Here is a 12535-nt window from a genome sequence, read left to right as displayed (position 1 = left end):
GGAAAAGGCGTCTACCATGAAGCAACTGGACCAACTGGTGACTAGGCTGGAGAAAACCATGAAGCTCCATGAGGAGACCATAAAAGAATAGAGTTTTGTCAAAAGTTTTCTCCTTTTTACCTTTTTACGCGTTAACGCCCTTTGTTATTATTATTACAGAATCTTTAATAGCTTAATCAGTTTGCTTTGCCTTAAAACTTCGCTTTTTTATAATCCTAATAACTTTTTCATTTTTATATTTTTACTGAGTAGGTAAATTTTCTTTTATAATTTTTTTTACTTTTTCTTAATTTTCTCTTTCCGAGTTTTTCTCATTCCGTATTTTGAAATGGATAAATTTAGGTTGATACATTGGAATGCACATTCTTTGTTACAGCGTTTTCAAGAACTGGAAAGGCAGAGTACATTATTCGATTGCGCAGCAATTTCGGAAACATGGCTTAAACCACAATTCAATTTCATGTTGAGAGGGTTCGATACGGTGAGACGGGATAGGGTTATAGGTAGAGGCGGAGGGGTGGCTATTTTAGTTAGTCATGCCCTTAAATACAGAAAGATTTCTGTATTAGAGGACTGTGCAGGTAAAATAGAAGCATGTGCAATTGAAATTTTTTTCTCCGATTTTAATCTTATTATTATATCTTGCTATAAACCCCCTCAGAGTGGTCAAATTTCTGAAAACGAGTGGGTAAGATTTTTCACTCAATTTGATAACAATAATGGATCTAATAGATGTATGTTCGTAGGTGATTTCAACTCTCACAGCCCGGCGTGGGGGTCTTCGTTCCTCTGTCAATCGGGTAGGCTACTGTCGTCGGCAATCGAGGATACTGAACTCGTTCTAGTAAGTGACGGTGCCCCGTCCTTCTTGGGCAACGCTTCGTGCGGCCCTTCAACCATCGATTTGGCGTTCTGTCATGCTTCCATCGCTCCTAGACTGAGATGTCAGACTTTGGATGATGCCTGGGGATCGGATCATTATCCGGTTTTGATTACGTCGTCAATGAACAGAGGCCCCTCCTCTTTTCCACGTAAGCGAACCAAATTATACAATAAGCACACAGATTGGAATCGGTTTAGCTCTATTATGGACAAAGATCTTAGAATCTTGATGTTGTCGGATCAGCTCAGCCCCACGGTCTTGTATTCTTCGTTCTTAGCAATTGTGGAGGAGGCGGTGAGGGAGGCTACCCCGGGGAATCCTCGGAGCCCCCCTCCCTCTCCTCCTCATCCTCCGTGTATTTGGTGGAATGAGGAATGCGATGCATTGATAGCGGAAAGAAAGTTAAAACTACAGATTTTTATGGAAACGGGTAGAGCTGTAGATTATGAGGCCTACAGATATCAGTGTGGGGTAACAAAGAAAGGTTTAAGGAGGATTAAACTTGAGGCTTTTAAGGAATTCGCAGAATCCCTTAAAAGAGATACGAATCCCAAAATAGTTTGGGACACTATGAGGAGATTTGATTCGAGATGGAATAGGACTGAGACAGGTAGAGCAGTTCCCGCTGAGAAAATTGACAGTGTCCGTAACCAAATTGACGAACTTTTCCCCCCGTGGGCTCCCACTCCTCGACCAGACGAATCCTTGAGTTCACCGGGAACGGATCCTTTCCTGGACTTGCCCTTTCTGCCTGAGGAACTTGATTGGGCTTTGGAATCGGTAAATTTAGGTTCTAGCCCTGGACTGGATGGAATCGATTATAGAATTATTAAGAAATTTTCCCCGTTGGGTAAAGCTTTTCTCTTAAAAATTTACAATCTCCTCTACAAGGAGGGCAGTTTTCCGGAAGAATGGAGAGACTACTTGGTTTTCTTTATTCCAAAACAAGGATCTAATAATAAATTCCGACCTATATCACTCTCATCATGTTTATGTAAAGTCATGGAAAGATTAGTGACGAATAGACTTCTTTGGTGGTTAGAAGCGAATAAACTTATCCCGGATTCGCAATATGGGTTTTGAAGACAGAGAAGCTGTCTTGACAACTTAACAATCTTATACACGGATATTCTGATAGGATTTGAAGAGAGAAGGGCTATTCCAGCTGCGTTTTTAGATGTAAAATCAGCTTATGACTCCGTCCTTCCGGATGTTCTCATTGGTAAGTTAGCTACTCTAGGCCTCCCCCCACAGAGCAAAACATTTATTTATAATTTGATCTCTTTTAGAAGGGTTTCATGTAGCTTTCATGAGTTGGATGAAAAAAGGTTCGCTTATCGGGGTCTTCCGCAGGGTAGTGTAATGAGCCCGATACTGTACACAATACATGTTACCGAAATAGATAACATGAATCACGGTGATGTGCATATGCTTCAGTATGCAGATGATATTTGTCTCTACTCAACCTCCCCGTCGCTGGCTACTGGAATAAAGAATTTAGAACAGGCCATTAAACGTATTGAGGAGAAGTTAAAGGAAATTGGGTTGGTATTATCTCCATTAAAGACACAGTTTTGTATTTTTAATAAGACTAGAATGAAAATGAACACCCCTTTGAACGTTTCTGGTATTGTAATTCACCCATCTGATGTGGCACTTTTTCTAGGAGTCTCCTTTCATAAAAATCTAAATTGGAAGTTTCATATGTTGAAGCTAGAAAAGAGATGTGCAAACTCAATCAGAACTCTCAAATGCTTAGGTAGGAAGTGGTGGGGCTCTGACCCATATGTCCTTAGAAAGGTGTATAGGGCGTTAATCCGCTCTAGACTTGAGTATGCAGGATTCCTTATGAATTCTGTCTCCAGGGACCTGTCTACGAAGGTGGACAAAATTCAGATGAGAGCAATCAGATTAGTTATGGGTTACAGATGTTCAACTCCCCTTAACGTTATGCTTGCAGAACTTCGCGAACCCTCCCTCTATTTTAGATTCAAATATCTGGCATTGGGTTTTCTTTTTAGAGTTTGGTCCAGCGCATCGCATCCCCTGAAGGAAAAACTAACACATTTAAGCAACAGCAGACCTATTGTGCATGGTAGACGCATGAGCGACCCCTTTTTAGAGGCTCTCTCCTCTTTTCAGGAGTATATGGAATATATCCCTCAAAGGGAACATCCGATTTGCTACCCTGAGAATTTTGAAGCTCTGTTCGCCCATCTAGAGGTGGACAAGGTCTCCGGTGATTTAATTAAAAAAGATTCTGCTCCCGCGGCTAAATTTAATGAGATTTTTGGCCAGGTCTTGCTCTCGAATCAAGCTATTTTCACAGATGGATCTACTAATATGAAGGAGGTAAATTCCTCTGGCTTCTCGGTTGTTTCGCAGTCTGGCGAGGTATTATTCAGTGCATCCTCCTTTGGCTTCCTTTCCTCCTTTACGGTGGAATCAATGGCTATCCTAAAAGCCCTTCAGATCTGTGAGGAACATGAATGGTCTGAAGCCTTTATTTTCTCGGACTCACTCTCTAACTTACTGGCTATCTCTTCTTGCTTTAAGCCTTCCCAGACCTCATTCTTGATCTTAGAAATAAGAAACCTTCTGGTTAAATTTGCAAAGAAGAACTGGAATATCAATCTTGTTTGGATCCCCTCGCACGTGGGCATTAAAGGGAATGAACTAGCAGACAGGGCCGCCAAGGCAGCTTGCAATGGCCCATGTGGAGATTTCAAAGAAATTCCTCATAGAGAGTTAAAGCGTTTATGGAAAAATGAAACTATCAAAGAATCAATAGAATGGTGTTTTGAGGAAAGGATCTTCAGAGGGTCTAGGTTCTTTTCATTCTTCTATGATCAGAGTAACGTTGACTTTAAAAGTGCATGGTTTGATGAATTTATCATTAAGAGAAGGGCATTTACTTCTATTAATCGTTTGAGATGTGGACACTCGTCCCTTCATGATAGTTTGTTTAGATTCCTCATGGTGGATTCCCCGGACTGCCCATATTGCGGAGAGTTGGAGACTCCAGAACACGTTTTCTGGACTTGCTTCAAATATGATGATCAACGTGAAACCTTGATAAAGGCTTTGTCTAGACTGTTCGGTTATGGCCCCTACTCGTTGGAGTTTTTACTTCAGCTCCCTGTACCGGAAGTGGCATTCATTCTGGAAAAGTTTATATGTTCATTGCCGATCTTTATATGATTAAGGACCCTCTTATTAGAATTTAACAGATAATTACACCTAAGGATGTTTGAAGGAATTGTACGAATAGACGCAATCGAGGTGTGCTCTGCCTCAACTTTAAGGCAATATTGGTTAATTTAGTTAGCGTTCAACTGATTACCATTGTTATCTGGGCGTAATTTTATTAGATTTGTAAGTTTAAGTTTTAAGTCTTAATTTTAAAGTGCAACACGATAGGAAACCTCATATTTATTTATTTGTTGTGCGTTTTTTTTTTTTTTGTGTTTTTTATTTTTAATTTTTCATATAAAGATTTGAAAGGCGAGTCGAGTTATAAGGTTTATAAGGTTTATGTTGGGTTTCAAGGAGGATCTTCCTCCTAATACTTATAGGGCTTTGCGCGCGGCTGCGTGGGTGTCATAACGACACTCCCTCTCGAGATAACTATTTTGAATAGGCCTGTAGCTTTAAATGAATGTATATTAGGACTGGAGCACCTCTATTGAGGTGTGCGTGTGATACGACCTTTATATAAATATCCAACACATAATCTGTGATTCAACCCATGTAAACAGGCCATATGGGTTTCTCCCATGGTCATATTTTTTATATTTCAATTAAAAAAAAAAAATTACCTTTCTTATTAAACGTGAAACCCAGGTATTTAAACCTATCTACTTCCTCTATTATTTTTTCGTCCCATTTCCATGTCATTCTGCCTTTTTTAACTTTATTATTAAATACTAGCACTTTCGTTTTTTCTGTATTTAATTCTAACTTCCTATCTTTTAAGAATCTTTTTAACATGCTCATTATATCTAGTAAAGCCTCTCTATTTTTCGCTACCAAAACCATATCATCCGCGTATGCTAATGACCATACTCTCACTCCTCCAAGCTCCACTCCTCCTATACCACGCTTTTCTAAAACTTTATCGATGTCCGCATTGTATAAATTGAACAGGGCGGGACTCATCACACAGCCCTGCCTTACACCTTTCTTCGTCTTGAAGCACTTTGTGAATCCATCCCTTGTTCTTATTGTCACCTCCGTCTCTTTGTAGATTTCTTTTATCCTGTTTATTAAACTGCGATCCACTCCTTTCTCTTCCATTATCTTCCATAAAATTCCTCTGTCAACGTTGTCGAATGCTGCCCTTAGATCCACAAACATTGCGAAAATCTTATCTTTCCCAGTTGACGTATTTTTCTCCTTCTCCCTTTGCACTATATGGTTCAAGATAAATATATTATCCATCGTGGACCTCCCTTTCCTAAAGCCGGCTTGGCTGTCAGGTATCATCCTTTTCCTCTCCTTTATTTCCTCCAATCTGTTCCTTAGAATTTCGGCATATACCTTGTATGCAGTGCACAGCAGCGAGATCCCTCTGTAGTTTTCTGTTCAGTCTTTATCCCCTCTTTTATATAGGGGGACAACTATGCTTGTTCGCCATTCGGTTGGAATTTTACTTTCCTTCCAAATGAGCTTCAGCAGATCAATTAGACCTCCTCTTACCGCTGCGCCACCATACAGCCATGCTTCCATTGGGATTCCATCGACACCTGCAGCTTTGCCTAGCTTCATGTTCCTGACTGCCCTCACTATTTCCTCTTCTTGCAGCTCTCTATCTGTATCTTGAACCTGCTCTTCATTTCTTTCTTCTGTTCCCATGGCACGCATCTCCAACGCCTCTTCCCTTCCTACCATCTCGGTCCCACCTAACAGCTCCATGAAATAACTTCTCCAGTTCTCTTTTGGAATATTATTCTCTTTCCATTCTTTTTTCTTTCTTCGACTGTTTATATAGTTCCAAATTTTCTTTTCGTCCTTCAGTTTTCTTAATTCCTCTTCTTCCCTCATTCTCTTCTCCATCCTTTTGCTTTCTAACCACCCTTTCAGGCATTTCTTTTCTTCCAAATAGTCTTCCTTACTTCCCTTTCCACATCTCCACCTTCTGTACTTTCTTTTCACCTCTCTCTTCTTTCTGGTACAACTCCTATCCCACCAATCTTTGTGCCCTATTTTTCTTCTCTTCTTTAACTTAATATCCTTATACACTAAGACTTCAAAGCTTCCGTTTTTTATTTTCTCCCATTTCCTATCCACCGACTCCATTTCCTGGTCCTCGGTTTCATTCCATACCTCCGTCCTCTCCCTGTATAATTGCCTTGCCTCTTCGTTCCAAACTATGATCTTCTTTGACATATTCCGTTCCTCTTCTTCCTCTTCTGTACACCCCTCCATTTGTCTCGTATTCTCCTCTTCCTCCAGTAGCAAGGTCAGAGGCAAATGATCCGAGTCCACCCTGTCCCCTATTCTAAATTCCAACACTCGCTCTTGCGCACTATCGTTTACAATTGCATAATCAATTACCGAGCACCCTCTCGCACCCACATACGTATATTCCCCCTCCCAATCCCCCTCTGTATATCCATTCAAAAAATACCATCCTTTTTCATTTATCATATCCACAAAACTTCCGCCGCCATTTCCTATATCTTTATCTTTACTTTCCTTTTCAAAGTCATACTCCTCCTCCTTACTACCTCCTAAGTTTCCTATTCTAATATTAAAATCACCTCCTATAATAATATCCTCTCCTTCACATCCTTCGCATTGCTCCGTTATTTTTGCCATTATCTCTTCAACGTCTTTCTTTGCTCCTACATTATATACTGTAAAAATATTTAGCCTTTTTTCCTCTTTTACTATTCTCGTTCGCGCAATTCTTTCTGTAATCATTGTACATTCATAATTCTCCACTTCCGCCATCCAGCCTTTTCTAATACCTATTAGTAATCCTCCCTTCGCCCTACCCTTCCTTTTTTCCTTTACAGCGTTAATGTTTTTCCAAATGTGCGTTTCTGGTAATTAATTCTATCCCATCCCTTTTCCTCTAACCATGTTTCACATAATCCTATAAAATCGAAACCTACTATGTAATTCCAACAATCTTTGTCCTGCCTCTCTATACCTGCTACATTCCAAAAAATTATTTTTCGCCCATTTTCTTTCTTTATCTTCTTCACTTTTCCATCCTCCATTCGTGTTGTTTGCCTATTGTCCTTTTGCATGCCTCGACTTACTGATACTCTTCTCCTAACTTGGCAGTCCTCTAGAAATTTTCTTTTTTTATTAGCTTATTTTCTTCCTCGCTCCATACATACTTTCTACCTTGTATCTCTAGCTTCCTAAAACCTATTTTCACCCATTTTCCTTCTGTTTTCTCTTTCCATGCCCTTTCTTTTATCCGTCTTTGCACTTCTCTGTCCTCAAAGGTCAAATCGTGATCAATGAAAATTTTCTTACTTCCCAGTTTTTTCTTCTCCTTCATGATGTTATCCTTCGCTTCCCAGCAGTCCATTTCGACTATTATTAACTCTCTTCCTACTCTGCCTGATGACCGCATCTTCTTCACTCGCGCTTTTGCACCAAACTCCCTTTCCAGAAACGTCTCCGCTGTGTCTATTAAGCTCTTGTTTTCCTCTTTAGGTAATCCTCTGATCACTAAATTATTTTTCTTTTCCTTCCTTTCCTTCATATTTCTTTTTCTCTGCCTCACCATCTCCGCCACCTTTCCCACAATTTCCTCCATTTTGCCGCCGGTCGTTTCATCCGTTGTTTTCACTCCTTCGTTCGATTTTTGATAGCCTCACTTCTATCTTATCCGTAATTTCGATACAGTTGCCACTAAGTTGGTCGGGCGACCAACTACGTTGTTCGTTTTCCTCTCTTTTCCTCTTGGCTTTTGCTAACTCGCATGCCGTACTGTCGCATGCCATCCTTTCCTCTACTTTTTCTTCTTTTTTTCTCCGACCCTCTTCTAAGACGTTCATCCTCTCTCTCATCTCTCTCATCTCTTCCCTCAGGTCCCTCATTTCGTTTCTAATCTCTCTCAAGACTGCTAGTAGCGACCCGTCCTCCTCATCCTTCTTTGTTGCTGACAGAACTCCTTCCTTTTCTCTCTTCTTACCTACCGCAACGGCTCCATCCTTCGCTTTGTCCATACCTGGTGGCGTTCTCACTGTCTTGTTATCTCTCTTGAAAATTTCCATCGTACGTTGTTCGTTTTCCTCTCTTTTCCTCTTGGCTTTTGCTAACTCGCATGCCGTACTGTTATCACTTGTCATAAACTCCAGTATGCTGAGCGAGCCCGATCTTTCTCTCCTTCTTAACTCCTCCTTTGTAAGTCTTCCTTTTCCTCTTTTTTCTTCTTTTGGTGTGGCAAAAACTTCCTTATCCGTTTTCTCACTACATGACCTATCCGACACTGTAGCCGGATTCTCATCTTTATTCGTTATTGCTGCCTTCTCACTCTCACCTGTTTCTCCCTCCATCCTGTGCGCCCCGCGTGCACGCTCTTCTTCCAGCCAATCTCCTTAACCGCTATCTTTATGCCTAGACCGTTCCGTCTAGTGTCAAGTGTCGCTACCTACTCTATGCGTGGCGCAAATCTCGCTCCCTTTTGGAATGCACCGCGATTTTCTCCCGCTTTCTCTCACCTAACCTCTCCTCTCTCTAAAATATTTAGCGCTCTTTTCCTTCACTAATTAATACTTCCCTGTTGCATCTATTATCCTATCCTAAATTTAAGCTCTTCTTCCTACCTTTCTCTCGGTTTATCGCCTACCTCGTATCCTATTTCCCTCTAAACTCTCGCCTAAATTATCCGCAACTCTCACACGCATGCACAACACACTCGCTCCACTAACCAAGTCCTCCTTCTTCAGAACATTAAATCATAAATAATACCGCATTAACAATAAAAGACTCGGGTACGATCCGGCGCTACGATTTCCAATCAAATCTCACCCATGTCTGTAGACAATTAGTCATGTTGAAGTCAGAATATATCGTCGATTGTTAGTCAAATTACAGGCTGAAATAGCCGTTTCCTATGTTGCAAGACTTATGTATATCCATGAAACTGAAGCGATCGTCAGCCATTTGTCGCCCGACCAACTTAGTGGCAACTGTATCGAAATTAAAATTCCATGAGATTACGTGAATTTAATTATTAAGTTAGACTTATAAAAACGGACTCACATAAGCGGTCTATGCAACAGGAACGCAATAAGAGAATTTTTTCCATCGTCTATTGAGAGCGTGTGTTAGAAGCGAAAGGTTACAGACGACTGAGAAAAACATTCGCATCGCAAGGGCACGATCGCTTCAGTTTCATGGATATACATAAGTCTTGCAACATAGGAAACGGCTATTTCAGCCTGTAATTTGACTAACAATCGACGATATATTCTGACTTTAACATGACTAATTGTCTACAGACATGGGTGAGATTTGATTGGAAGTCATAGCGCCGGATCGTACCTGAGTCTTTTATTGTTAATGCGGTATTATTTATGATTTAATGTTCTGAAGAAGGCCAAGTATGGCTCGAAACGTCAACTAACTCGATTGTATATTATAATTATTATAAATATATTTTTAACATCCATTAATGCTCGAAATTGGCCATTGTTCATTACTCAGCTGTTTTTTTATCGAGTGTAATCATTTCGTTATTTCTTTAAGTTGTTTTACTACGAATAAATCGTATTCATTTACACACATACTACTCTCAACTTCTGCCCTGAAAATATTAAAGAAGTAATTGATACAGCAGCATCTATTAACTCAACTTTTCAAATTTGGCGGCGCAGGGGTTTACGAAACGCTACGCTAGTACGCTACTGCTGTTCATGGAGCTCGCATTCGCTAGCGCTATCATGGCTCCATGAACGGAGTCACCGACGAGATACTATTAAAGACCGACAATCCTGGGTAAATTTTCGTGACTGCCCAGGGGCCCGGTGGTAATTGAAGAATACTGACATTATCGACTGTTTTGGCTATTCGACTAAGGCTCTATAAATATGAGTATTCTCGTCCGCCATTTTTCTTCCAATCATCTGTGAAAACATAACCTTTTCGTAAACGTCAATACGCTTTTCGGTCTCGCGATTAATGTAAAAATTTAGCTGAAATATCGATTCTGTAAAATTGAAAATAAGTATTAATTGATTCTTAATTGATTAGACGTGTGTTCTTAAACGCGCGACAGTATAATTTGTTTTATGTGTCATATTTATCGTAAATCGACACATCGTGACTCTGTTTCATTGTACGTATTTGGAGCAGTAATTTCAAGGGCAGAAGGTATATTATTTAAATAATACTCATCGCGAAAAATTGTTTTCATGTTGCAGTTTTGTCACATTTTGACATATTTGTGTTTTTAGATTAAGTATTTGGCTGTTTGTAAAATGTCAACTGAGGACAATGAAAAAAATCCAAGTACGTCGCATCCTGGGCCAAATGTTGAGGTAATTGCCGCATAAATTCCTAATTTTTTCTTTCGTTTACTAATTTAATGCTTCATTTATCATATTTAATATACTTCCACTCATTTCAGGACCCTAAGCTTCAAGAGTATTACACAGATGAAAAAATTGAAAGTTTGTTGGTCGAAAATCTCTACCTGAAGAGTCTGCTAAAAATGTCAACTAAGGACAATCAAAAAAATCCAAGTACGTCGCATCCTGGGCCAAATGTTGAGGTAATTGCCGCCTAAATTTCTAATTTTTTCTTTCGTTTACTAATTTAATGCTCCATTTATCATATTTAATATACTTCCACTCATTTCAGGACCCTAAGCTTCAAGAGTATTACACAGATGAAGAAATTGAAAGTTTGTTGATCGAAAATCTCTACCTGAAGAGTCAGCTGAAACGGTTACATCCTAAAATGTCAACTGACGACAATAAAAAAAATCCAAGTACGTCGCATTCTGGACCAAATGTTGAGGTAATTGCCGCATAAATTCCTAATTTTTTCTTTCGTTTACTAATGTAATGCTCCATTTATTTTATTTAATATACTTCCACTCATTTCAGGACCCTATATAAGCTTCAAGAGTATTACACAGATGAAAAAATTGAAAGCTTGTTGGTCGAAAATCTCTACCTGAAGAGTAAGCTGAAACGGTTACATCTTATTTTGAAAATGTTCTCTCATAATCCGAAAGTTGCTGAATATTTACAACAGCACAATGTCAAATAATTTATTCGCCTTTTTTGATTACTTTGTATCAAATAAAACTAGTGTAAAAATAAAAAATTATACTTTGTATCAAATAAAATGATTTTGAACTGTATGAAATAAATTTCATTTTCCAAAAGATTGTTACTCCATAAATAACACTGAAACTGCATAATAATAATAATAATAATAATAATAATGTACATTGACTAATAAAAACTCATGCTCACAATATCTCCAGAGGAATTAATTTTTAAAAACGATACTTTATTTCATAAAATACATATTTATAGACCATATATAATATTTATTACAAAGTAACAAGCAGTTTCAAAGGGTTTACTTATATGTTTAAGCACTTTTTGGTTAAGCTTTTTTCAAGCTTGCAGACCCAAAAACGTTCTTCCGTTGTTTGCTGTTCTCAGAAAAATTTTTGGTACAAAACAAACAAACAGTGAAAAAATGCTTAATAATTTTTTTCTTTAAATCACAGCACGTGGGAAAAATTTTTTCTACATTTTTATGAATGCATTCGATGAGCCTGGAGTTTCCATTTCTCAAAATGAAATTCTAGTAGATTTTATAGTAATGGTCAGAATGTAAAACTAAGTTGAACGTTTCAAAACAAGGCTCGTTCAAGCCACCCAAATTCAATGCTGTCGTGTATAGTTTCGCCTTTTTTATAAAATCATTCTGTGGTAAATTTTTCTTCAACGAAAATGCAACACATTCTTCGCAAATATGCTTTACAACTGCATTCGTCGTACTTCCAGCCAAATAGAATGCATTCTTTGCATCGTATTCGCTGACATATTATACAATAAAATTAAAAATCAGTCATAATCAGTCTAATCATCGTATTCGTATGGAGACTTCCTTGGAGGTGAATCAATCCTGCGAGGTAAATTAGGAACATGAAATAAAGTAGGAACCGCATTTGGCTTCAACTTCCTAACACCGTCGACACGTCTACTTTCGAACTATGAATCCTCAAAGTGTACCTGTAATAAGAAAAACAATTAATTTTCAATTTAATGACGCACAAATAATGCTCCGCTTTTACAGCATTGTATGTACATACTTCACAGACACAAGCTGACTTGGTTGGTATCCACTGTTCACGGCCAAGATTTTGAAGCCACTTTTTTCGTCGCTCCACATTTAATTGTTGGGATTGAAAAAAAGTCGAAACCCTTTTTCATGTCTATTAGTGCAGTTAATTGCAACGCAGCCAGGCATTTTGGAAGCAGAAAATACGAGACCGAAATGTGTATTGACATTTACGAAAAGGTTATGTTTTCACATATGGTTGGAAGAAAAATGGCGGACGAGAATACCTACTTTTTTAGAGCTCTAATTCGACTATTCCGAAAGAAGGAGTTTTAAGGTGGAAGCACACAAAATTGCAGGACTCTGCAGGAGCCATGAGCA

At 38.9% G+C, this 12535-nt stretch overlaps 1 protein-coding gene across 2 annotated transcripts; it reads left to right on the top strand.

Annotated features, from left to right (window-relative positions):
• The first annotated feature begins 222 nt into the window (after positions 1 to 222).
• LOC139811183 (uncharacterized) lies at positions 223 to 11258 on the top strand. 2 transcript variants are annotated; one of them, XM_071775305.1, is made up of 5 exons: positions 223 to 1031; positions 10306 to 10389; positions 10479 to 10622; positions 10712 to 10870; positions 10960 to 11258. In XM_071775305.1, the coding sequence occupies exons 2-5, from the start codon at positions 10330 to 10332 to the stop codon at positions 10969 to 10971; spliced, it is 375 nt and encodes a 124-aa protein (XP_071631406.1). In that variant the 5' UTR covers positions 223 to 1031; positions 10306 to 10329; the 3' UTR covers positions 10972 to 11258. The 2 variants fall into 2 exon arrangements, with proteins under 2 accessions (XP_071631406.1, XP_071631405.1); XM_071775304.1 differs by lacking the exon at positions 223 to 1031 and adding an exon at positions 9641 to 10222 and having other exon boundaries at positions 10960 to 11254.
• The last annotated feature ends 1277 nt before the right edge of the window (positions 11259 to 12535 follow it).

Source organism: Temnothorax longispinosus, chromosome 4, assembly GCF_030848805.1.
Source record: "Temnothorax longispinosus isolate EJ_2023e chromosome 4, Tlon_JGU_v1, whole genome shotgun sequence".
In the NCBI taxonomy this organism is placed as follows: Eukaryota; Metazoa; Arthropoda; class Insecta; order Hymenoptera; family Formicidae; genus Temnothorax; species Temnothorax longispinosus.
Note: the sequence above shows the minus strand (reverse complement) of the source record. Positions and strands in the feature narration are given on the sequence as shown.

Coding starts and splice junctions, on each gene's coding strand:
- LOC139811183 (XM_071775305.1), top strand. CDS start 10,330: ATGTCAACTGAGGACAATGAAAAAAATCCAAGTACGTCGCATCCTGGG. Junction 10,390..10,478: donor ATCCTGGGCCAAATGTTGAG/GTAATTGCCGCA, acceptor CACTCATTTCAG/GACCCTAAGCTTCAAGAGTA. Junction 10,623..10,711: donor ATCCTGGGCCAAATGTTGAG/GTAATTGCCGCC, acceptor CACTCATTTCAG/GACCCTAAGCTTCAAGAGTA.